The 25,604-nt window shown below is 37.0% G+C and overlaps 1 protein-coding gene across 4 annotated transcripts in view; it reads right to left on the reverse strand.

Annotated features, from left to right (window-relative positions):
* Positions 1-4,652: 4,652 nt before the first annotated feature.
* Positions 4,653-25,604, reverse strand: part of MTO1 (mitochondrial tRNA translation optimization 1) — a 28,800-nt gene continuing 7,848 nt past the window's right edge. For 2 of the 4 annotated variants that reach the window (XM_079146524.1, XM_079146523.1), the window contains exons 4-12: positions 21,655-21,944; positions 19,110-19,222; positions 18,827-19,017; positions 18,466-18,596; positions 17,633-17,837; positions 17,383-17,554; positions 11,414-11,532; positions 8,793-8,953; positions 4,653-6,250 (exon numbers count right to left, since the gene is read on the reverse strand). In XM_079146524.1, coding sequence (XP_079002650.1) covers positions 6,089-6,250; positions 8,793-8,953; positions 11,414-11,532; positions 17,383-17,554; positions 17,633-17,837; positions 18,466-18,596; positions 18,827-19,017; positions 19,110-19,222; positions 21,655-21,944 — 1,544 coding nt within the window. In that variant the 3' untranslated portion in view covers positions 4,653-6,088. Of the gene's footprint in view, positions 6,251-8,792; positions 8,954-11,413; positions 11,975-17,382; positions 17,555-17,632; positions 17,838-18,465; positions 18,597-18,826; positions 19,018-19,109; positions 19,223-21,654; positions 21,945-25,604 lie in introns of those variants that run through there. The other 2 variants (XR_013764937.1, XM_079146525.1) reach the window with 2 other exon arrangements.

The raw sequence follows: 25,604 nt of genomic DNA on the forward strand, positions 1-25,604 counted from the left end.
TTTTTTTTTGTACTGGAAATTGAACACAGTGCCTTGCACAAAAGTTCTCTACCATTGAGTTACACCCACAGCCCTTTTTATTTTGAGATAGAATTTTGTTAAATTGCCCAGGGTGGCCTTGTATTTGCCATCTTTCTGCCTCAGTATCCTGAATAGCTGTAATATTCTAGGCATGCACCACTGTACATGACTAAAATTCATCCTTTAAAAATATATGGTTCAGCTGGGCGTGGTGGTATATGCTTTAAGAGGCTGAGGCAGGAGAATCCCAAATTTAAAGCCAGCCTCAGCAACTTAGCAAGGCCTGTCTCAAAATAAAATATAAAAAGGGCTAGGGATATGACTCCGTGGTCAAGGATCCCTGGGTTCAATTTCTGGTACAAAAATAAATTAATAAAATAATAAAAATATGTAGTTCTGTAAATTCTGGCAAATGAATAGTTACCCCCCACCAAAAAAAATCATGTCACCACCACAAAATTCCTATATCCATTTGTAATCAATCCCTATCAGCCCTTTGTAACCACTGATATATTTTCTGTCCTTGTGACTGTTTTACAGGGTGCCCTAAAACTGGACATGTAAGGGATAGCCTTTGAGACTGGCTTCTTTCTTTAGCAGGATACATTTAGGATTTATCCATTTTGCATGTATCAGTAATATGTTCCTTTTTAATGGATGTCTATGTTTTTGTATACATTTTCAGCTGAGGAACATTTGGTTTTCTTTCAGTTTGGGACAATTATGATAAAGCTGTTATTAATGTTCACATATAGGTTTATATGTAACATACATTTTCATTTTACTTGTATGAATACCTAGAAATGAGATTGCTGGGTTTTATGGCAAATGTTTATCTACCTTTAAAAGAAACTGCCCAATTATTTTTCCAAAGTGGTTAAACCATTTAGTTGTTAAGAGATTAATTTGTGTGTATGGTACTAGGAATTGAACCATGTGACCAAAGATTAAGAAACAGCTGTAGGAACTGAGTGTTTAACTCAGCTCTAAAGATATCAATTAGTGGCCCTGTAGAAAAGGAATGAAGTCATTTGAAAAAAAAAAAAAAAGCCTATATACAAGATTAGAAGTGACCAGAAGGTAAAATTACATGTTAAGGGAAAAAATCCATTCATTGAATGTTTTAGGAGAAGTTAACTCCTCATACTTAACCTCTCTATGCTTCAGTCTGACATCTGTAGTATGGCTATACCTGTCCCCAACAAAGGTAGTTTTGAGGGTAAAATGAGATGTGTCTGCCCTTCGATGTATGACATAAACATCTAAGAAGAAATTTAAGAAAAAAGATTTCAATGAATATATTCAAGGTCGATTTGAATAGATTAAAGACATTTAAGTTTTCTTCTAATCAAATTTTCTGATTTTGTTTGTCACTAGACCAAGGAAAGCCTCTATGTATTGAGATGCAAAAAAAAAAAAAAAAAGTACAGCCAGGCATGGTGATGCACACCTGTAATCCCAGTGGCCCAGGAGGCTAACACAAGAGGATCATAATTTCAAAGCCAAACTCAGCAACTTAGCAAGGCCCTAAGCAACTCAGTGAGACCCTGTCTCTAAATAAAATATAAAAAAGGGCAGAGGGACTGAGGAAGTAGTCAGGTGCAGTGCTTGTCTTGCATGTGTGAGGCATTGGATTTGATCTATAGCACCACATAAAAATAAAGATATTGTGTCCATCTACAACTAAATGTGTGTGTGTGTGTGTGTGTGTGTGTAAAAAGGCTGGGGATGTGGCTCAGTTGTTAAGCATCCCTGGTCAATCCCCAGTACCCAGAAAAAAAGTAACAACTGGTCATGGTGGTGCACCCCAGCAACTCAGAAGGCTCAGGCAGGAGGATCACAAGTTTGAGGTCTGCCTGGGCAATGTAGTAGGGCACTGCCTCAAAATAAAAAGAGTTGGGGATGTGGCTTAGTGGCAAAGCCCTTACCAAACATGCATTCTAGAGGCTTCAGAGGTAAAGCACCCATGGGTTCAATGCCCAGTACCAAAAAATATAAATGTTTTTACATTTTCCAGTAACTGGCATCCTTCAGGTCTCAGCTATTCCTAACAAATAACCTTTTCTGGCCAATCTAAATTATCTCCTTTTTACTCTTCTTCCTGTCTGTATCCTCTTTTCCTTTAAAGCATCATCACAACTTGAAACTACCTACTTGTATTCACTGAGAATCTCCCCTATGAACTAGAAACTCAGGGCAAGAACTGTGTAGACTTTGTTCCCAGCTCTATCCTCTATGCCTAGAATAGTGTCTGGCAACATAGTAGGCACAGTATTTTTAAACAAAATAGTTCACTGTCCTATAGAACTGTCAGTGTAACACTCACTTAGTCTCATTGTTTCTCTTCCTTAAACAATCTTTTAGCTAGGCCTGCCTTGTGACACACACCTGTAATTCCAGCTACTCAGGAGGCCGAGATAGGATTGGAAAGCTCAAGACCAATCTGAGCAATTAAGCAAGACCCTTTTTTTCTTATTTTGCAGTGCTGGGAACTGAACCCAGGGCCTTCCCTGGCATGAGAGGCCCTGGGTTCAATTCCTAGTACCACACTGTTAAATTAACTGCAATCTAGTTTCTGCCAAGAGCAGCTGTGACAATGGATATTTATGGAGGCAAGCCAGTGATTCTCATAGTTGGCTGGACATCAGAATAATTTATATAGCTTGTTAAACATAGACTCCAAGTCCTTCCCAGGCCAGCCGAATCAGAACTGCTTGAGATAAAGATTGACCATCTACATTTTTTGTAAACTATTATGAATTTTTACGTGCAACCAGGATTGAGAATCATTGCTCAACAGTTTGCCACTCATACATTATTATTATTATTATTATTATTATTATTATTATTATTTTGTACTGGGGATTGAACTCAGGGGCACTTTACCACTGAACTACATCCCCAGCCCTATTTTGTATTTTACGTAGAGACAGGGTCTCACTGAGTTGCTTAGCACCTCACCATTGCTGAGGCTGGCTTTGAACTCAAAATTCTCCTGTGTCAGCCTCTGGAGCCACTGGGATTATAGGCATGCACCACCGTGCCTGGTTTATTATTATGTTAAAGTTCTTGGAATTGAACCCAGGGGCACTGAACCACTGTGCTACATCCCTAGCTCCTTTTCATTTTTGAAACAGGGTCTTGCTAAATTGCCTAGGTGGGCCTGGAACTTCAATCTGCTTGCCTCTCTGAACTCTGAGTAGTGGGGTTACAGATGTGTTCCACCACATTCAGCTGGTAGTAGTGACTTGATTACTAAGGAAGGTACACTTCATGTATAAATTTCTCTTAGATTTCAGTAAAAAGTTTTCTCCTTGTGATATTAAGAACTATATTACTGCCAGAAAGTTCAAAGCTGTTAATACTCAAGTGTAATTTGCATTTTCTCAGTTGATCTTTAAACTTGAACTGTTCTGTTTTACTTAAAAATGTCTTAATTATGTTCTAAGAAATAAGGAAGGGATAAATTGTCAATAAATAAATGAAATAGCTTCAGTGGCATTAAATATATTCAATTTGTGGAACCATCAGCATCAACCATCTACAGAACTCTTCATTTTGGAAAACTGACACTGTATCCCTTAAACAATAATTCCCTATTTTCTTTCCCCATAGACCCTACCAACTACCATTGTACTTTGTCTTTATGAACTCGACTACTCCAGATAACTCATATAAGTGAAATCAAGCTGGGCTTGGGGATACAGGTCTATAATCCCAGTATTTTGGCTGAGGCAGGAGGATCCCAAGTTCAAAGACAGCCTCAGCAAATTAGCAAGACCCTATCCCAAAAATGAAAAACAAAACGGGCTGGAGATATAGTTCAGAGGTTAAGCACCCCTAGGTTCAATCCCTGGAATCAAAAACTTTTTTCTTTTCTTTTTGCTATTCATTGAAATGAACTCCAGTATTGGGCTTCTTCAACTACTAGGCAGCATGTACGACCTGTGGTAAATAGAGGAAATCACAAGTTTGGCCAACTTTTGTTGGAAGCTGACTATTGTCAATAATGGGAGATTTTTATAAAGTAACTGGATTAAGACTATGTTAGCTTATTTTTTTCCTAGTAGCACTTTTGGTTACCAGCACCAGAATGTAGACTGTTTTATAATTTTAAAGAGGCAGCTTCTTCTTTTGTTTTCCAATTCTAAGGACAGTATTCTACTAAAATAGGTTTTACATCTAAAGCAAATGTCATAACCCATAACCTAAAATAAATATTTTCCATCGAATATTTTTTCAGCAAGTTAATATTTTAATGAATGTTATTATAACCCTAAAGTTCCTCTATACGTGCAGTGTCACTAGGCCCAGATTACAGCTGTCAAGGAGTTCCCAAAGCTGTTGTTATATTCTATTTAATTCTGCCCCACACCCCATGGTACTGGGGATTGAACCTAGGGCCTCCCACATGCTAGGAAGTGTTCTACCATTGAGTTACATCCCAGCCCTTACATTCCATTTAATAGGCACCCCATTCACTACTTTACACCTATATTTAACTTTTTAAAAAGAGTTTAAAACAGTGATTTTACTTCTGAGCTAAATAGATAATATGAAACATCTTTTATACACACACACACACACACACACACACACAATATGGTATTGAATTAATAATGTCTCAGTAATCATGATTTTGCCCAAAAGTAGCTATAATGACTAAAAAAGTTACAACCTTTTGAAATTACTAAATCAAGAATCAAAAAGAATTCATCACTTGTAAATGATCTAGGATTACAAATACTTTTTGTTACTTGTTTGCTTTCTGGAAAGACTAAGATTCAATGGGGCTATACCCATGAGGCCATATGCATTATAACAAGATATTTGGTTGCCTCACACCCATAAATCAGTCATAGCATATAGATCTATAGCCAAAGTGACTTTGGAGTCCTTGGAATTCTCCTAATACCTGTTTTAGCCCAAGCTGACACAGGATCACAGAAGCCTCTTTCTGAGCTGACACCAGAGATTCAGTTCAGCATTTCAGAGAAAAGCAACCCATTAGGCTCTATTGGTCCCCACCTCCATCCACAAAGGCTGAGGTGTGAGGAGCTAGCCAAAGAGCCCAGCTGGTCATCATCTTACTCTAGTGCTTGTGACCATATACCTTCCAAGCACTGGAAAGGAAGAGGGATACCAGCATTATTCTGGATTTTCTATCAATTGCCACTTCAAAGTAGTTTGGAAACACTACTCAACCAATTACTATGGATTTGCCTTTAGGGTTAAATTATGGCAAGGACCATTTCATAAGAAAATATCTTTATTATGATATGAAATAATTACTTTATTCTTCCTTAACTAGGTTACCAAACAAGTTTCCACACTGTGGATGATATGAACCAATGATGATTTCTAATCTTTCTACTTTATAGGTTTTTCATCAATGCTCAAAAGCCATTATTGATAAAGATTTCCTGAAGTACATAAATCTTAGAAGTCAACTTTAACCATACACATTGTGTTCCAAAATTAGAAATTAACTGATTCTGATGATTTTGTATAGTGTCAATTCATAGCTCTGAGGGCTTTATTATTGCTTCCTAACTTCATGGTTAAAGTCCTTATGAGCAGACAGATCTGCAAGTTGAGTTTTTTTTTTTTTTCCAGGTTTAGTTTTGTGTAGTTATATGAGTAGGCTGACTATATTATAGCTTATGAGAGAGGATAAATTGTTTACCATTTTTTAGGGGAAAAAAAAAGCACAATTATAACTTCTGTCCTCTTCATAAATTAATAACAAACCCATAAAAACCTACTAAGACTATTTTCATGGGTATTAGAACAGTTCTTATTTACTATTTATACTCTTGTGTAGGTTAAATTATTCAAATACTTTCTTTAAAAATCTATGGGGGGAAGGGAAAAAAATAACAGAATAAGTCAAAAACTATTACTCTATGTAAATGTATGATACACAAATGGTATGCCTCTACTTCATGTACAAACAGAGAAACAAGATGTATCCCATTTGTTTACAATAAAAATAAATAAAAACAAAAAACGAAAAACAAAAAAACCCAAAACAAAAACTAAAAAAAAGTCTTCTATAAATTGAAAGCTATAACTCTCTTTCCTGAAGTTTGTCTGTATCATGTAAGTATTCATCTGTTTGGGGCAGTTTATTCATAGCTCCCTGTCTTTGCTGACTGGTCTTCACAAATCTGAGCAGATTGATGATAGCAGCAGGTGTCACTCCAGGTATGCGGCTAGCAGCCCCGATCTAGGAATCAAAACCACGAGAGAATCATATGTTAGTTATGTCAAATGAAATTATCCTCCTCCTAATAACCTTGTAGTGAGTCTGCAAAATATTTAGGTATTAAGATGGGGTCTGGCTATGTTGCCCAGGCTGGCCCCAAACTTCTGGGCTGAAGTAATCCTCCTGCCTCAGGTTCCAAAGTAGCTGAGATTATAGATTATAGGCATGTACCACCATGCCCAGCTCCTTTTTAAAAAATAATCATTGTTTCTTCTTTTCTTTCCTTTTGGTACTGGGATTGAACCCAGGGTCTCACGTATGCTAGACAAGTACTCCACTACTGAGCTATGTCCCCAGTCCTTTTAATTTTTTAAAATTGAGACGGGGTCTTGCTAATTTGCTTAGGGCCTCACTAAATTGCTGAGGCTGGCTTTGAACTTCCAATGTTCCTGCCTCAGCCTTCTGAGTCACTGGGATTACAAGTGTGTGCCACCACACCTGGCTGCAGCCCTTTTTTTATTATTTTACATTGAGACAGGGTCTCTGTTGCTCAGGCTGCCCTTGAACTTGTGATCCTCTTGCCTTGGCCTCCTGAATAGTTGGGATTACAGGCATACATCACCACACCTGGTAATAATCATTATCTTAATATATCTGCAAAATAATATTGTAAAGTAGATAAAAGGTGATCATCATTTGTTTTCACCTCAGAGAAGTTAAAATGATTTGTACAAGATCACAAAACTAACATGTTAGATTATCTACTTTTTCTATCCATTAAACTAAGAAAAATTGCAATAGAGTTCCTTTCTTCAACTATAGGTCCACAGTTTCTTAACTGAAATCCTGGAGGCCACAGGTATTTGTACTAAGGTGAAATATTGTACATACAGTAATATCCTCAGGAGTGGGTGCAGATAACACCCTGCAATTTTAGTCTCATTAATATTCTTGGCAGTGAAATTTTTCTTTTTTTTCCCTTCTTTTTCTTTTGCAGCACTGGGGATTGAAACCATGGCCTTGCACAAGCTAGGCTAACAGTTACAAATGCAGCCCCTTTTTATTTTACTTGGAGACAGGATCTCACTAAGATAAATAGTATTTTTACAGACAAATGTATGACTATTCACTCTAAGTGTTGAAAAGACCAAAGAGCTTCATCTTAGTTCTGTTATTAAATGAGTTTGGGGCAAACTTTTTCTTTCTTTCTTTCTTTTTTTTTGTGGTACTTGGTATGGAACCCAGGGCCTCAAGTATGCCTGGCAAGTGCTCTATCATTAAGGTACATTCCACACCTGTGGCAAACTTTTGTCAAAGCTTTTTGTGTTCTGGAAATGAGATGTAAACTCCTATGGTAAGTGCTGTCCAGTTGAACTTTCTGTGATGGAACTCTTCTGCAACATTTGCAGTGTAATAATGAATTGTGCAAAATAGTACTAACTAATGACATGGCTCCTGGGCACTTGAAATGTGACTCATAAGGCTGAAGGGCTAAATTTGAAATTTAATTTAATTAACGTAAATGGCCATGCTTGGCTAGCAGCTATCATGTTGGGCACTGCAACCTATGATTACCCATAAAAACATAATCTAATCAATAACATAATCAACGAGAGGGGACGGAGTTGTAGACTTTAAGGCCCATTTATCAAGTTTCCATGATGTCTACTGTTAAGAACATCATCTTAGTGGGCTGGGGAGATAGGTCAGTTGGTAGAGTGCTTGCCTTGCATGCACAAGGCCCTGGGTTCGATCCCCCAGCACCGCAAAAAAAAAAAAAAACCCAAAAACAAACATCATCTTATATTGATGAAATCCCTCCTCCCACTAAAAACAACCCACCCCATTTGTTTATATATCATAGTTTAGTAAAATGCCCTTTTATTTTATGAACCATTATGAAAAAATATACAGCCAAGGAAACTATGACATGCTATCATTTTTTAAGATAAAACCCAATTCTAGAGATGTTACAAAAGTGACATCTCAGATGTCTTTAAACATTCAGTAGAAGCCATCTACTATATAATAAAGTAGCTTCTTTGTTTTATTTTTTTAACTTTGCTTATGCTCCCTATTATACACACAGAGTAAAGCTGAAGCACAGAGCAGGGAGACACTTGGCTCCCCTTTCTCCCATTTGCTTCTAAGGCAACACTATGCAATGCCAAGGGAGGGATCAAGTAATGATTTGAGAACTACTAAAATGTGTTATATTTTAACACAGAGTGGTTTCTTTTAAGTCATGTGCACATACACACAAGTACACACACAATTACACATATACTAGTTTACATCGATGGTTTAGCATGTGGTTGAGACCAGAGAGTAGTAGCAATCAACATCAAACCAATTCTTGATTACCAATTATTTATTTTAATTAAGCTTTATCATCTCTTCTACAGACATACCAGCATGTCAAAAGTCGGGATAAAGAAAACATGAGGTATGTTTCTTATCATTAAATAAAACATTAGTTATATGGTCACTGTATCCCCAGATTTAAAGATTAAAATACTAGCTCTTTTATAACTTGTTCCTATTCTACTGCTTGTTTTCTTACCGTCTGTGGGCGACTGAAATGTAGTTTCTCTCGAACTTCATGGGACAAAGACACATCCCTGATAGTCAAATAGTCTAGGTCTTTTGGCAGTTGGAGAGCTTCATCTCGTTGAACTTCCTTTATTTCCTGCAGCTGATGGATCACTACTGATTCATAAGTGGCTAGTGAATAAAATTAGAATTATGTTATATTAAAAAAATTATGTACTCAGTTATACTAACAACCTATATTGTATAGCCTTTTACTACTTATAAAAAGCTTTTGCAGCATCATTTCATTCAATACATTGCAACACCATGAGACAGGTGGAGCAGGTGTTCCCTTTTTCAGATGAGAAAACTGAGGCTAAAGGGAGAATCTTATGTGTTAACAAAATTCTGTCTCGCAGTTCAGTGTATATCATCTTCATTTCAAATGTGGAAAATTAAAAGTTAGAGAAATAATTTGTGCCAGGAGCAGTGGCACGTGCCTAAAATCCCAGTGACCAGGAAGGTTGATGCAGCATAATCACTGTTTGAAGCCAGCCTCAGCAACTTAGCAAGGCCACATGTAACCCGGAAAGACCTTGTCCCAAAATAAAAATAAAAAGGACTGGGGATGTAGCTTAGTGGTAAAGTGGCCCTGGGTTCAATCCAGTACCAAAAAATTGCTTTTCCTGTCAGTGCAAATCTTGATTGAAACATTTCCCTTAATAAGCTATGGGTTTGATTTTTAAGTCTGAAGGATAAGATGCTTCTCCAAAATGGTTCTCGGAACAATCTCTATATAAAGCTATTAGAAGAATAATTATTTTTTCTTGCAGTACTGGGGGAATTGAATTCAGAGTGCAGCACATGCTAGGGAAGTGCTTTACCACTGAGCTACAACCCCAGCCCTTTTAAATTTATTTTGAGACAAAGTCTCACTAAGTTGCCTCAAACTTGCAATCCTTCTGTGTCAACCTCTCAAATACCTGGGATTATGAGCCAGGTATGAGTCACCATGCCTGGCTCCAAAACTATAATTTTTTAAAGTGGAACTTCTTAGTTGACAACACTTAACTTATTTAGCAGAACTGGGTATTGAACCTGGGGCCATGTACACTATGCTACATCCCTAGTCCTTTTTATTTAAAAAAATTTTTTGTTTGGTACTGGGGATTGAAACCAGAGGTGCTTTAGCAGTGAGTCACATCCCCAGCCCTTTTTATTTCTAATTTTAAGACAGGGTCTCAGTAAGTTGATAAGAGCCTCTCTAAATTGCTGAGGCTGGCCTTGAAGTTGTGATCCTGCCTTAGCCTACCAAGTCACTGGGATTACAGGGATGCATCACAGTGTCCATCCAACATTATTTCTTGTCTGTGTCATTTGGAAAAATGATTCTAGGATTTGTGGTGAATACCACACCATCGACCAACTCTTTCTACCCTTCTTCCCATATCATCCTGTTATGTGCCTTTTCCTTTTTCTTTTTCTGTGCATTTTCATTACATAATTTTCCAGGAAAAATCTTCTATCAAAATGCAGAAGCCAATTCTCTGTATTTTTGTGTTTGAAATTTTTTATAATTAAAACCTAAAAAAAAAGTAAAAGAAATCTAAAGACATCTGTGTCTTTCACTGTCAGCAAACTGAACAAAAATAGGACAGCACATCATATGTTAAAATGCACAGGGGCAGATTCTGAATTTCTTTGACAAAGTTTTTTTTGTCTGTTTTGTTCTGTTACTAGGGATTTAACTCAGGAGTGCTTTACCACTGAGCTACATCCCCAGCCCTTTTAAACTTTTTTTTTTTTAATTTGAGGCAGGTTCTTACTAAATTGCTCAAGGCTTCACTACGTTGCTGAGGCTGGCTCAAACATATAATCTTCCTGCCTCAGCCTAAATCGCTGGGATTATAGGTGTGTGCCACCATGTCCATCCTTGTTTTGTTTTTTACAAAGAGCTCTACAATAACACTTCCTAATCTTGTAAGGCACACCTGAAGATCTTTTTTTTTTTTTTTGGTGGTGCTGGGGATTGAACCCAGGGCCTTGTGCATGCAAGGCAAGCACTCTACCAACTGAGCTATATCCCCAGCCCTTTTTTTTGTACTAGGGATTGAACTCAGGAGCACTTAATCACTGAGTTACATCCCCAGCTGGTTTTGGGTATTTTATTTAGAAATAGGGTCTCACTGAGTTGAGTAGGGCCTTGGTAGGCTGCTGAGGCTGGCTGTGAACTCTCTCTCTCTCTCTCTCTCTCTCTTTTATTCCCTCTGGGGCGTGGGGGATTTAAACCACGCACATGCTAGGAGAGCACTCTCCAAAAGGAGCTATTTCTTTAGCTCGTGGCTTTGAACTCTTGATCCTCCTGTTTCAGCCTCCTGAGCCACTAGAATTACAGGCATGCGCCACCATGCCTGGCTCACCTGAAGATCTTAAATGTAGATTCTCACTCAGTAGGTCTGAAGCGGGGCATCTGTTAAGTTCCCAGGTATTGCAATGCTGCTAGCTGGGGACCACACTTTGAATAGCACAGAGTGAAACACTATGGTAGTCCTACAGTTATGACTTCCCTTGGTATAGAGCTTTTAATTGATCTGTTGTTCATTCATAATTTGCACAAATGAAGAGTATATAGGCATCTTAATTATTTTCTACCTTCTATTTTCAGTCTTTCAGCAAGCTCTCTACATTTAGTATACTTCTTCAAGGATTCTGGAACAGCTTTGGCTAGTAATTCCATGTCAACTTCCTCATACTTCAGAACATCTAGAGCTCTGCAAATATACAGAAGTGTCATTAACATAAGGATCTGTATAGAATCTGTATATTACACAGCAGATTAAGAATAAGATTCCTTGGAATAATACCAAATCTTAGAATCAATAACCAAAAGATACCTTAATTCTCTCCAGTACAGTGAGCAAATATAGCACTATCTGCAGAACAGTACAATTTCAGTAAGATTTACTATTTGATTCTCCCCAAATCCTTATCATGAGAATTAAGATGTTGATAAGGGTAGCATGGTTACAATTCATTTTTCCTTCCTTTTGTGTAAGAACAGAATATCCTCTGACAAGCGTTTCAATGAAATCTAAAGAACAGGGAACTGCCCTAACATCTAAGCTATAGTAAGTCCTAGTACCCGGTGAGTGAGTTATCCTTTTGGATGCTGAGAAGCACAAAGGAAGTCTCCTGCTGCTTTTGACAAAACTCCTTAAGGAAAAACAAGAGAACATTGTATGCTTAATATATGCAAAACAAACTAATAAAAATTGTATGTTTTAAAAAAGTATTCTTCTGATATTTTCTTCTAATTTTATATAATCTTCATTTTGATTTTTACCACAAGGGAACTTTTGACAGTTCATAGTTCTATTTCTACTACTCATCTGGATGGGCTACTGTCTTTTGGAAAAAGGCAGGAGAGAAAAAAGAATACATGCTGTTAATAGGAATACTTAATAAAATCTTCAAGTAATTTATACAGATGACCCAAACAATATGCCTAAGTACTAATGCTACAGATTGATCAGGTGAGATTTCCATTAACTTGATTCACTAGCACTTGCTGATATCACACTAGTGAGAGAAACTTTGGATACATTTAGTCTACAGAAACACTGGTGCTCCTCTGATCAGTTTAACCCCTTTCATACTGATCTTGGGTCTTCCCTCTTGGAATCATTCACCTTCAATCCTAATTTGATTCCAGATACTGCCCTATAACTTCCTGATCTGTTATTTACTTACTTCATTTGCATGTGGCCCTTTTTTTGGTTATAATTTGATTAAAATGCTATGGCCAATGGCATTTTCCACAAAAATACAACTTTTCTTTTTTGGTACCAGGGATTGAACCCAAGGTTGCTCAACTCCAGAGCCACATCCCCAGCCCTTTCTATTTTTTTTTTTGAGACAGGGTCTTGCTAAGTTGCTTAGGGCCTTGCTAAATTGCTGAGGCCGACTTTGAACTTGAGCTGCTGGAATTGCAGGCTTGCACCACTGTGCCTGGCAGAAATAAAACTTCCATCTTAAAATTCATATGGAATCTCAAGGGACCCACATAATCAAAATAATTTTGAAAAAAGAACATGGTTGAAGGACTCATATACTTCCTAATGTCAAAACATATTAAAAAGGGGCAGTAATCAAAACAGTGTGGTACTAGTGCCAGGCATAGTGACAACTGCCTATAATCCCAACAACGGGGGAAGCAAAGGCAGGAGAATTCAAGTTCAAGACATTCTTGGCAATTTAGTGAGACCCTTAGCAACTTTGTGAGATCCTATCTTAAAAAAGAGAAAAAAAAAAAAAGTTCTGGAAACCTATTGTACAACAATGTGAAGATACTTAACACTATTGTACTGTACACTAAAAATGGTCAAGATAGTAAGTATTCCAGGCACAATGGCACATTCCTGTAATCCCAGTGACTCAGTAGGCTGAGGTAGGAGGATCAAAGTTCAAAGCTAGTCTTAGCAACTAAGTGAGGCCCTAACCAGCATAGTGAGACCATGTCTCAAAAAAAAAAAGAGGACTTAGGATGTGGCTCAATGGTAAAGTACCATTGGGTTCAATTCCTGGTACCAAAAGGGGGCGGGGGGGGGGGCAAAGAAGCATATTTTGTTGTTTACTGAAATAAAATAAAATAAAATAAAATAAAATATTGACTAATAGTGGTACATAATGAGTTCCATCTTTACCAAGACTCTAGTTCTATTTGGTTGAGCCCTGACAACTGTCCTTGGTTCACCTCACTCCTATGGTCCCAAGATTGCAAAATATTCTGCAGTTTCTGCTAATTTTGTTTGGTTCTCCACTGGTCTCTCTGATCTGTATAGTTTCCCTGAATTTACTGTCTTAATTCATTTTATTTCTGTTTACCAACTTTAGTATTTTTACCTCTTTTAAAAAACTGTTATTTTGATAAATTCTGTCCAACCATAACCAATTAATTTAATTACTAAGTCAATAGAATGTTAATACTGCTCCCAGTCAAACATCCTTATAGGTCAATCTATTATTACAATCACATATTATTACCTATGCAGATATTTGATTCCTCATCTGTTTCTCAGTTGAGACTACTCTAAGAAGGTCTCAGAATTCTCTCACCATGCTAGGCAGAGTGGTGCATGCCAGTAATCCCAGAAGCTCTGGAGGCTGAGACAGGAGGATCACAAGTTCAAAGCCAGCCTCTGCAAAAGCGAGGTGCTAAGCAACTCAGTGAGACCCTGTCTCTAAATAAAATACAAAACAGGGCTGGGGATATGGCTCAGTAGTTGAGTGTCCTTGAGTTCAATCCCCAGTAGACCCCCCACACCCGGCACCAAAAAAAACAATTCTTTCACCACAATGGTCAGTTTTATTGTACTCTAGTAGACAAAACAGGTCAACTCATTGCAGAAGCCTTATCAAATAAGCTATAACAAACCATAAAACTAAAAGCAGAAATGGTTGTCCTTTCAGAAATTATAGAATACACTGGTACATACTTCCTAATGACTAACCAAGGAAAAAAAAAGTTATCTTGAAATCCTAACTCCACCCTATCCAGTCCATCACAGAAGAAGCTCCTCCAGGTCCTGGCCCCCTGTACCTGTAAGTTATAAATAAAGGAGAGTTGGGCGAGTTATTTTAAGAGGCCAGAGCTAGTATGGCCAGACCCGTTATGCCCCCTCTCATTTAAAAAGAGAGGCTCTTGTGTGTTTATTGAGTAGATATAAGTTTTTTGGGTAATAGATAGAAAAACCACTAACGGGGCTGGGGAGATAGCTCAGTTGGTAGAGTGCTTGCCTGGCAAGCACAAGGACCTGGGTTCGATCCCCAGCACCGCAAAAAACAAACAAACAAAAATACAAAACCCGCCAATGTCTTCTTTCCAGCAGTTAACCCTTTTCTCCTCCATGCAGGACATGACAGAGGACCTCCACAAATCAAGTCTAAGCCTCAGATTCCAGAAGTTAACATACTTCATATGAATCTGAGCGAATCTGTGAGTGACCTAACGCATCTACAGTACCAACAGAAAATGTGTATGTGCATTTATGTACCTTTCCTGTTAAAAGGCCTATTTGGAATTTGGTTCCAATAACTGATTAAAAAAAAAAAAAAAAAAAAAAAAAAGCATGGTGTTAAAAATTCTTTGTCCAACTTTTCAAATAATTTAAATTTAAACAAATGGATAAGTAGCTGAAGGGCCAAATCCACTGTAAATTGCTCACACTATTGCCATTTTCCAGAGCCACTTAGCTGGTTCTATGGTTTAGACATGGTTTGAGTGTGTCCTCCAAAGGTTCCTGTGCTGGGAGCTTGGTCCCTAGTGCAGCAGTGCTTAAGCGGTAAAACCTATAAGAGGAGGGACTGAATGGGAGATAAAGAGGTGCTGGGGCGGGGCGGCGGGGGGTGGGTCCTCAGAAGGGATTAATGTTGGTCTCATGAAGTTAGTTCTTATGAGAGAGAGTTGCTGTAAGAATAAAGGTGGGCCCTAAAGCTCTGGCTTTCTGCCTCACCAGGTAATCTCAGCACATTCTCCCACCAGTGTGACACCATCATCTTTCATGACACCCTCACCAGAGGCCAAACAGATAGGGCTGCCCAATCTTTCAGCTTTCAAAACAGTGAACCAGATAAATCTTTTTCTTATAAAGTATTTTATTTTTATTGTTGTACTGAAAACTGACTAATATAGCTGGTCAGCAAATATATTGACTGCTATAGCCTGAATACTGGTGTCTCCCACAAAATTCATACTTTGGGATCTCAGATGATAGAGTATCACTAATGTGGTATTATTAAGAGGCAGGGTCAACCCTAATGAAAGAGATTAGTGCCCTTACAGAAGAGGCACAAGGGAGCTTGTTTGTCCTCTCCGCCACATGAGGATGCAGCAAGAAGGTGTCATATTTTTTTCTCTTTTTACATAATTTATTGGTGGTACATAATGATGGAATTTGTTGTTATATGTTTGTACATGCACACAAAATAACAATATAATTTGGTCAATATAACTCCTCAGTACTTCCCTGCTCCCTCCCTGCCCCCAACCCCTTGGTTGCTTTCCTCCAGGGATCTCCCTTTGATTTTCATGAGATCCCCAACCCCAACCTTTCTTTTCCCTTTTCCTCTCTAGAGAAGGTGTCATTTTAGAAATAAGCAGCCCTCACCAACATCAAATCTTCTGACACCAGATATTGGAGTTACCAGCCATTAGAACTGTGAGCAATAAATTTGTTGTTCATAAACTACTCAAGACTTTCCTTTTCTTCTGAAGTTCTAGGGATCAAACCCAGGACCTCATGCATACTAGATAAGAGCACTACCACTGAGCTATGCTCTCAGCCTTAAGTTTTAATTTTTTAATTAATTAACTAATTAATTTTGGTACCAGGGATTGAACTCAAGGGTGCTTAATTACTGAACCACATCCCCCCAGCCCTTTTTATTTTTTATTATGAGACAGAGTCTCATTAAGTTGCTGAAGGCCTTGCTAAATCGCTGAGGATGGCTTTGAACTTGAGATCCTCCTGCCTTGGCCTCCCAAGCCACTGGGATTACAGGCCTGCACCACTGCACCCAGCAAGATCTAATTTTTAAAAATCTGCTTAATATCTTGTTACAGTGGTGCTAGTGTTTTGGGAAATTCCCATAAAAATGAAAGCCTGGGAACGTAAGTTGGAAAAGATAAAACACCCTGATGAAATGAAAGTTAGAGAAGGACATATTGGTAAATAAGGAAAGAACTTCTGAAAAAATTATAGATGATACAGAGCTGCATTAACATGAGTATATCTTAAAGTTCACAAAAACTATCACAAGCAAAATAGGGGTTGAAAAAGGGAAAAAAAATATACTGGAAACACAGCTGTATAAGATCAATGCCATTATAATACATACAACATGCTTCTAAGCTACAAAGATTGTTGATTTTCGGCCCTTGAGCATCTTTTCCCATGCTAATTATACTTCTTTTCCCCCCAAATGGGAAAAAACCAATGATGAAATATCCAGAGTTTGTATTAAGCAAGATCCTTAGGACTATATCTCTGAAGCAAAAATGTTTAATACAGACTCAGAGTCTATACAACTATAATGACAAAAACTCTGAAATACAGCATGGGTCTCTTTAAGTCCAAAGAATTTATAATACTCTTCTTTGTTTTATTAAAGAGGTTTACTTGCTATAGCTCATGGACAAGGTAAGACCACTTAAATTGCTCCAAGCCCACTAAAGAAAGCAGGTAATTATAATTTTTTCTTTAGGTCCTCTAAATCTTAGGAAAATTAAAAGAATTTAATAGGTGCCACAGAGAAATTATATACAAACAGAAATAACAATTTGGAAACTCTTATAATATATAAACACACACACACACACACACACACACACACACACACATTTTTTGGTGTTGGGAATAGAACCCAGAGCCTCAAACATGCTAAGCATGTGCTCTGGCATCAAGTGACACCTTTAGCCATATGTATTTTTAATACTGAATAAACAGATGTTATATCTAGTCACTTAAAATGTACAAGTAGGGGGCCTGTTGGTAATGTCTCTCTGAAATGATGACATTTTTCTGTAAAAAGCGGTGAGAAAAATCTATATTAAAAATGCATACCTGACAGGCAGACTTCTTGCAGTACTTATAGAAGCCTGTGGGATTAGCTTTTTCCACTTGGAGCTTGAAAACTCAATGGATTTCAACACAGAAATGCCTTCTTCTAAAGAAGACTTCATCCAAGAAGCTCTTTCATATCGTTGTTGAGACACACAGCCAGCTTCCTTATACCCTAGAGAGGAAGAGAGGCTATAATGAGAGAGGTTTTAAAAAACAGTAAACCAAGTTGTAGTACTTAGTGAAGAGTTACCTCGGAATGTAAGCCGGCTGTCAGCATTATCAGGGCGCAGTGACAAACGGAACTCCACTCGGCTGGTAAACATGCGGTATGGTTCACAGGTGCCCAGTGTGGTAAGGTCATCAATCAAAACTCCTATGTAGCCTTCTGTTCGACTAACAATAAAGGGTGGTTTGCGACTGACCCGAAGACTGGCGTTGATTCCAGCTATCACACCCTACAAGAGGACTGAAATGTTTAAAAGGCCATTATGAACTGGATGAAGAGCTATCCTATTCAAAACACTACCTGGAAAGAGCAGCATGGGACAGGGAGAAAGCAGACCCAAAAGGAATATGTTAGAGGTGGAAAATGTAATCCACATTAAGGAACAGAGTATGCAAAATGTACCATTTTAGCATGTTATGACTTATTATTTTCAGAAATACCTAATAGTTCTAAAAAGCCTAGGGAGGAGGAGCTAATTTTTTTTTTTTTTTTTTCAACCCAACCCAAGGCTAAACCTTTTTAGCCTTTCTCACTTAAAGGTAAAACAATTTTCCACTAATAAGGAATACTAATATTTTTCAATAAAGTTATCTTAAAAGAACTAAATTTCTTTTTTTTAAACTCCAAAGCAATGTAATTCATCTAATCAAAATAGATCTAGGAAGTCAGAAAAGAAGAATAAAACCACAAATGTTTTAAAAATCCTATTATAAACAACAGCCATCTTCATGTAACCTAAAACACAGTCTTCTATTAGTCATCAATTGTACCTATGATATATATAGTTAACACAAGAAAGAGAAAAACCAGTTAAATAGTCCCTTTGAGTTTACAGTAACATTTGAACATGCTCTTACTTGAGCTGCGGCTTCCTCATAACCAGTTGTGCCATTTATCTGTCCAGCAAAGAAGAGCCGTTGAACCAAATGAGTCTCAAGGGAAGGAGTGATTTGACGGGGATCTAAGTAGTCATACTGAACACCATAGCCTGATCAAAGAAAAAAGGGCATAAAATAAGTAAAAATGGAGATGAATCTACCTCAAAGTAGAGATGCGAAGATTATCATTAAATGGCCCTCAAAAACTAAGACTATTTTATATGTGTACATCTTGGACTTCATTCACTGAGGTTCTAAGTAACAATGGGAGCAGCTTAGACCTCCTCACTAACCACTAAAGCAATGAACGAAGCCTGAATAGCAGCTGTTGCCCTCTTACCTGGCTGAGTCATTTTAGCATTCTCCAAGCCTCTAATGCACATGATCATTTTCTCCTGTAACTCAGCTGGTAGCGTCACAGATAACCCTTGGGGATAGATGAGGTCAGAATCCATTCCTTCAGGTTCTAACCAAACCTGATGCACACGATTCGGAAAACGTAAAACCTTTGATTCAATGGAGGGACAGTATCTAGAAATTAAAATATATATACATAGTATTATGAATAAAAAAGGAGTGACATCATTCCTTAAAGTAATTGAGCACTGATGTTTTGTCCTTACCGGGGCCCTCTTGTAGTTTCCTTAACATGACTATTAAGGTGAAGGTTCTCAAGCACGATCTTATCCACTCTTGGGTTGGTGTGAGTCAAGTAACATGGCAGCTGATCTTCTGGCTAAAAAACAGTAATCAGATACAATACTCTTTTATTTCTCTACTAGTTTGCCTCTTATCCAAATAAATTCTCCTTGATATTTACTCACTTTAATGAGCATTAAATTTATGCATGATGCCCAGCACTACTCACAAAGTACTCTTGCCAAAAATGAATAACCCAAAAGATAAAAATAAACCTAAGCAAACTTCTAGATCTAATGACCAGTTTACAGGAAGGACAGAAGCAGCAGAGGGATGCAATCAGACCCATCAAGAACGTGGGAACTTCTAGAGAATGAATAACTCAACTTCCTCTGTAAATAAATGTTAAAAAGAAAACAGGGAAGTAATTATAAAACATTCTGGGCTGGGGTTGTGGCTCAGTGGTAGAGTGCTTGCCTAGCATGTGTGAGGCACTGGGCTTAATCCTCAGCCGCACATAAAAATAAATGCATAAAAAATAAAAAAAATAAAGACATTGGGTCCATCTATAACAAAAACATATTAAAAAAATAAAACATCCTTCAATCCATGTGTGGACCTGGTTCAAAAAAACAATTGTAAAAATCATTTCAGAGGCTGGGTGCAGTGGCACGTGCCTATAATCACATCAACTTGGAAGGCAGGAAGATCACTAGTTTGAGTCCAACTTGGTCAATTTAGTGAGAACCTGTCTCAAAATTTAAAAAATAAAAAGGCCTGGGGATGAAGCTCAGTGGTAAAGTGCCCCTGGATTCAACATGCGTGCACCCACACACATGATTCTTTTTGGGACTATTAGGGAAAGTTAACATTGAGTATTAGGTGATAAGAAATTATGTTTTATTAGGCATGATAGTATTGTGGAGTTTTTAAAAAGTTCTTCTCTGTTAAAGAAATAAACCAAAGAATAGGTGAAATGATATGACATCTAGAATTGCTGCTTTAACAATCAGCAAGAAAGAATGAAGCGATAACGTAAAAATGTTTTTTGTTGAAGCTTGGTGATGGAGACATAGATTCATTATACTATTTCACTACTTCTGAAATTTTACAATTAGAAGTATATACTCTAAGATAGTATAATATTGCATTTTACCAAAGCAAAAATATAAAAAGTTACTTGGTTAAAGTAAAAGAATGTCTCATCAGGACATTACCAGAAATTGGGACTATCAATTGTTAATCTTCAATTCTAAACTCACAATATACATTTTGTGGGGGAGGCAGTACTGGGTATCGAACCCAGGGCCTCCTGTGTGCTAATCAAGAGCTCTACTACTGAGATATATTCCCATCCCTTTTAAAAAACTGTAGCCAGAGATGGTGGCACCCACTGTAACATCATCAATTTGGGAGGCTGAGGCAGGAGGCCAGCCTCAGCAACTTAGTAAGGCCCTAAGCAACACTGCAAGACCCTGTCTCAAAATAAAAAAAATAAATAAAAAGGGCTGGGGTAAAGTGCCCTGGGTATCAATCTCAGTACCAAAAAAAGAAAGAAAGGAAAAAAAAATTGATACTGGGGATTAAACTCAGGGTCACTGTGTCACTGAGCCACATCCCCAACCCTTTTTATTTTGAGACAGGATCTTGTTAAATTGCTTAGGAATGGCTAAATTGCCAAGGCTTGGCTTGAGAACTTACAATCCTCCTGCTTCAGCCTCCCAAGCCACTGGGATTACAGGTGTGTGCCACTGCACCCAGTTTTTTTTTTCTTTTTTTTAAACTTGAAGGATAAGCAAAAGCAGCCAGTATTCTTCAAAACTGTCAGTTTCATAAAGACTGAGGAACTGTTTCTCATTGAAGAGATTAATGAGAAATGACAATTAAAAGCAATGCATGATCCTAGATTGGAAAAAATAAAAAGGTCACTGGATGATATTGGAAAAATCAGCAGAATTTGACTACGGATTTTATATTAGATAGCAGTATTGTATTGGTGTTAAAAATCCCCATATTTCAAAATTGTACTGATGCTTTATAAAAGGATATTTTGTGTTTAGTTCAGATATGGCAAAGTTAGAGTCAAAGGCTCATGATCTCAACTACTTAATCTCAAACGTTCTCTAGGGGAAAAATATGTATATATTACTGTTTTAAACATTAAACATGCATTAACATCTACATGTCTCTCCTTATGTACAGGGAGATATATAAGGGAAAATACTGCCAATGGGTAATTTTAATGGTTTATAAAGGAGTTTAGTATAATTGTCTTTGCCATTTTTCTGTAAATCTGAAATTGTTTGAAAAAGTTTAATTTACAAAATGTGTAAAGTTATACAAGTAACAAAAATTTAAAATTTATAGGGAAATACCAATTAGCTAAATTAGTTAATACTTTTTAAAATCACTTTACACCTTGAACAATAGTGATGTGAATTGTTGCCAAAAAAGAAGAATATAAGATAGTATATCTCCTGCTACAAATGGTCAATATCAGTTAAGTCAAATTTTCATAAATCATCTTACCTTAATCCACACTGTCTCATTGACAAAGCTGAATGGTATAGATGGATTATCTGGTGTCTGCTTATTTAGAATGCTGAAATTAATGGTCTCTTTGGCAATTCGGGGTGGAGTCCCAGTCTTCAACCTTCCCACCACAAACCCCAACCTCTCCAGAGTCTGAGCCAACCCCATAGAAGGCTGATCTCCCAAACGTCCTGCTGGGTGCATTTCCAATCCAATTACAATCATGCCTCTCAGAAATGTCCCAGTAGTCAGAATCACACTCTCTGCATATACTGTGCTTCCATCCACTAAATGAAAAAAAAGAAAAAGTAAAATTGTTTTCTAATTACTACAGATCAAGATGGAATGTGATTATTTTACATTGGAACTACAGAAAAATTTTCTCTATTTAGAAACTTGAGAATTGTGTGTGTGTGTGTGTGTGTGTGTGTGTGATGCTAGGGTTTAAACCCAGAATCTTGCACATGCTGGGCAAGTACTCTACCAATGAGCTATGTCCTCAGTTCTTTTTACTTTTTATTTTGAGACAGGGTATCACTTAGTTGAATATACTGGCCTAGAACTTCCAATCCTCCTATCTCAGTCTCGAGTCCCTGGGATTACAGGTGTGCACCATTGCAACTAGTTAAAGAAATCTTTTTTTAAATATTTAACTTTCCTCTTTTTCTTTTCCAAGCTTTACTGAGGTATTACTAATAAATAAAAAAAACTATCTACTTAATGTGTACAACATGATATATAAGTATGCCTTTGTCATCATTCCCATAATCAAGCCAATTAATATACTCATCACCTCAGAGTTACAATTTGAGAGTATGGTAAGAACATTTAAGACTACTTCTTCAGCAAATTTCAAGTATAAAATACAGTATTCTTAATTATAGTTATCATGTGTTGTACATTAGATCTCTACAAAGCATTTATCTTTTATTTATTTATGTTTTATTTACAACTATCTGCTGGCTAAGTTGCCTGGGCTGGCCTTGAACTTTGATTCTCCGGCCTCAGCCTCTTAAGGAAGCGGGAATACAGGCAAGTGTCACCACATTCAGCTTTATTTACTTTTTTTTTTTTTTAAGAGTTTTTTTTAGTTGTTGATGAACATTTATTTACTTATTTATATGTGGTGCTGAGAATTGAATGCAGTGCCTCACACATGCTAGGCAAGCACTCTACCACTGAGCTATAACCCCACTCCTATTTACTTATTTTTAATGTCCCCTGAGGAGGTACACTATTCCTGAAGCTATTGCGATACCAGGTTGCAATCTGGTAGAAAAACTACATTGTGTTATCACTAATACACATATTTCTAAAACCAACCTCAGCAACTTAGCAAAACCCTGTCTCAAAATAAACATAAAAAGGCTGGGGATATGGCTTAATGGTTAAAAACCCTGGGTTCAATCCTTGCCCCCCCCCCCCACAAAAAAAAAAAAAGAAAGAAAAGAAAGAGAGTAGTCAAAGAATGGTAACTGACTTAGGAGAGGGGAGAGAGCTAGGAGAAGATACCAATAAGAATGAACTAATTTGCCCTGCAAAAACTCAGAAATTGAAGAACTGAGAATGAGAACTTAAGAATGTAGTAATGATGACTAAGGCTAAAATAAAAAATAGTTTGAAATCTACATACGGAAAATTTGTCTCCAATCAGATTTGTCTTACAGGAAATGATACTTAAGCTAATGAGGAGTTATTATTTAATGGGTACAGAAATTCAATTTGGGATGATGAAGAAGACGGACAGTGGTGAAGGCTGCATGACACTGTGAATGTACTTAATAACACTCAATTGTATGTTTAAAACATGGTTAAAAGAGTAGTTTTTTTTTTTGGTGGTATTAGGGATTGTACCCAAGGGCATTCTAACACAGAGCTATGTCCTTATTTTGAGACAAGGTCTCACTAAATTGCCCAGGATGGCCTAAAACTTGCAATTGTCCTGCCTCAGCCTATCCACAGGTGGGATTACAGGCATGCTCCAGTGTGCATGGTTACAATGGAAAATTTTATATTAATTTACACAGTAAAGTGACAAAAAATGCATTAGCTGGGCACTAATACCACAAAACAAAAACAAAAAAAAAAAAAAAACGGTACTGTTAGGCCTATAAAATATAGACAAAAATAACATTTAAGGATATTAAATTAAATAACAGGAGTACAAATGACTTAAAGGTAGAATAGTCTATAATAGTAAAAGTAATAATTAAATCCAGAGGAGAAAGTAAGTAGGGGGAAGAAGAGGAAATAAATAAAAGGATATAAAGCTAATTTAGTAATTATTCACAGAGGACACTCAGTAAACATTAATTAAAAAATAAATTTATGCATATTAGGTAAAATCATAGTTACTAGGGTGGGGATAGAGCTCAGTGATAGAGTGCTGGCCTAACATGAATAAGACCCTGGATTCTATCCCTGGCACCACAAGGTGAAAAAAAAAAAAAAAAAATCATAATTAAGGTAAACTCCATAAAAAAACAAAACCACAAATTTTCAGAAACAAAATCATCTTCAAAAGCAAAACACAGATCAAGTGAAAAAAAATTTTTATTTGAAAAAAATACCACATGAACCTTACAGCCTGGAAATTAAAAAAAAAAAAAAATCAGGAAAAAGTTATGTCATGAATACATAAAATATATGTTAGAAGTAGCAATAGTCTATTTTATCATTTACTATCATAAAATTTATACAAATCTAGTATAAAAAGTTAAAATTTATCCAAACATACTCACACACAGATAGAGGTATAGCTCACGGGCAGAGTTCTTACCTGGAATATGTAAGGCTCTGGGTTCAATTGCTAGCAACACACACACACACACACCTTTAATACCATATAGAGCAGCATCATTCTTTTTTTTTTGGTACTAGGGATTGAACTCAGGGGCACTTGACCACAGAGCCACAGTCCCAGCCTTTGTTTTTGTATTTTATTCAGAGACAGGGTCTCACTAATTTGCTTAGTGTCTCACTTTTGCTGAAGTTGGCCTTGAACTCATGATCCTCCTGTTTCAGCCTTCCAAGCCACTGGGACTACAGGCATGCGCCACTACACCCAGCTAACCTCTTTCTTAGTAAAGAGAAATGTAAACAAACAAAGATGCAGTATTAAATCATAACTGAACAAAATTGATTTTTTTAGATACTTCCTATTGCTATTTATTGCAGTGAACTTAGGCTAATCAATTCAGGTGAGTAGTTTAACTTTTTATTAATTGCACATGGCAATAAAAAGTGACTTCTCATTCTGTAGTTTTCACCATATGTAAAATATATGTAACAGAAAAAATAAGTGTGTATGTGTTAATCAACTGCTTATGTTATCGGTAAGGCTTTTGGCTAACAGTTATCAATAAAATTTTAAGAGTCCAAAATGAGGACAGTCAGTCAGGGGCTGTTCAAGGATCAACTGTGTATGCACAGATAAAAAGACCACACAAGAAACTGGTAGCAGCAGATGCTCTTGCAATAGAAAACTGGTTGGTTAGCCAGGCATGATGGTGCCTGCCCAGAATTCCAGTGGCTCAGGAGGCTGAGGAAGGAGGATCACAAGTGAGTCCAGCCTTAGCAACTTATTGAGACCCTAAGCGTATAGAGACCCTGTCCCAAAATAAAAAATAAAAAGGACTGGAGATGTAGTTCAGTGATAAAGCCCCTTTGGTTTAATCCCTAGTATTGAGAAAAAAAAAAAAAAAAAAAGTAAAATGACAAAAAATGAAAATAGAATTATATATTTAATGAAAAACCTAGAGAACCAATCGAAGAAGGAAAAAGCAAGAGAAGAAACCAACAAGGGCATGTATTTGTAGATTAAAAGGGAACACTGAGTATCCCCATCACAATGAATGAAAAAAGTACACTGAGGGACACCATCTTAAAATATCAGAACACTAGAGACAAATAAGATACTAAAGCTTTCAGAAAAAGAAAAAAGACAT

The sequence above is a fragment of the Sciurus vulgaris genome (genome assembly GCF_902686455.1).
Source record: "Sciurus vulgaris genome assembly, chromosome: 7".
NCBI lineage: Eukaryota > Metazoa > Chordata > Mammalia > Rodentia > Sciuridae > Sciurus > Sciurus vulgaris.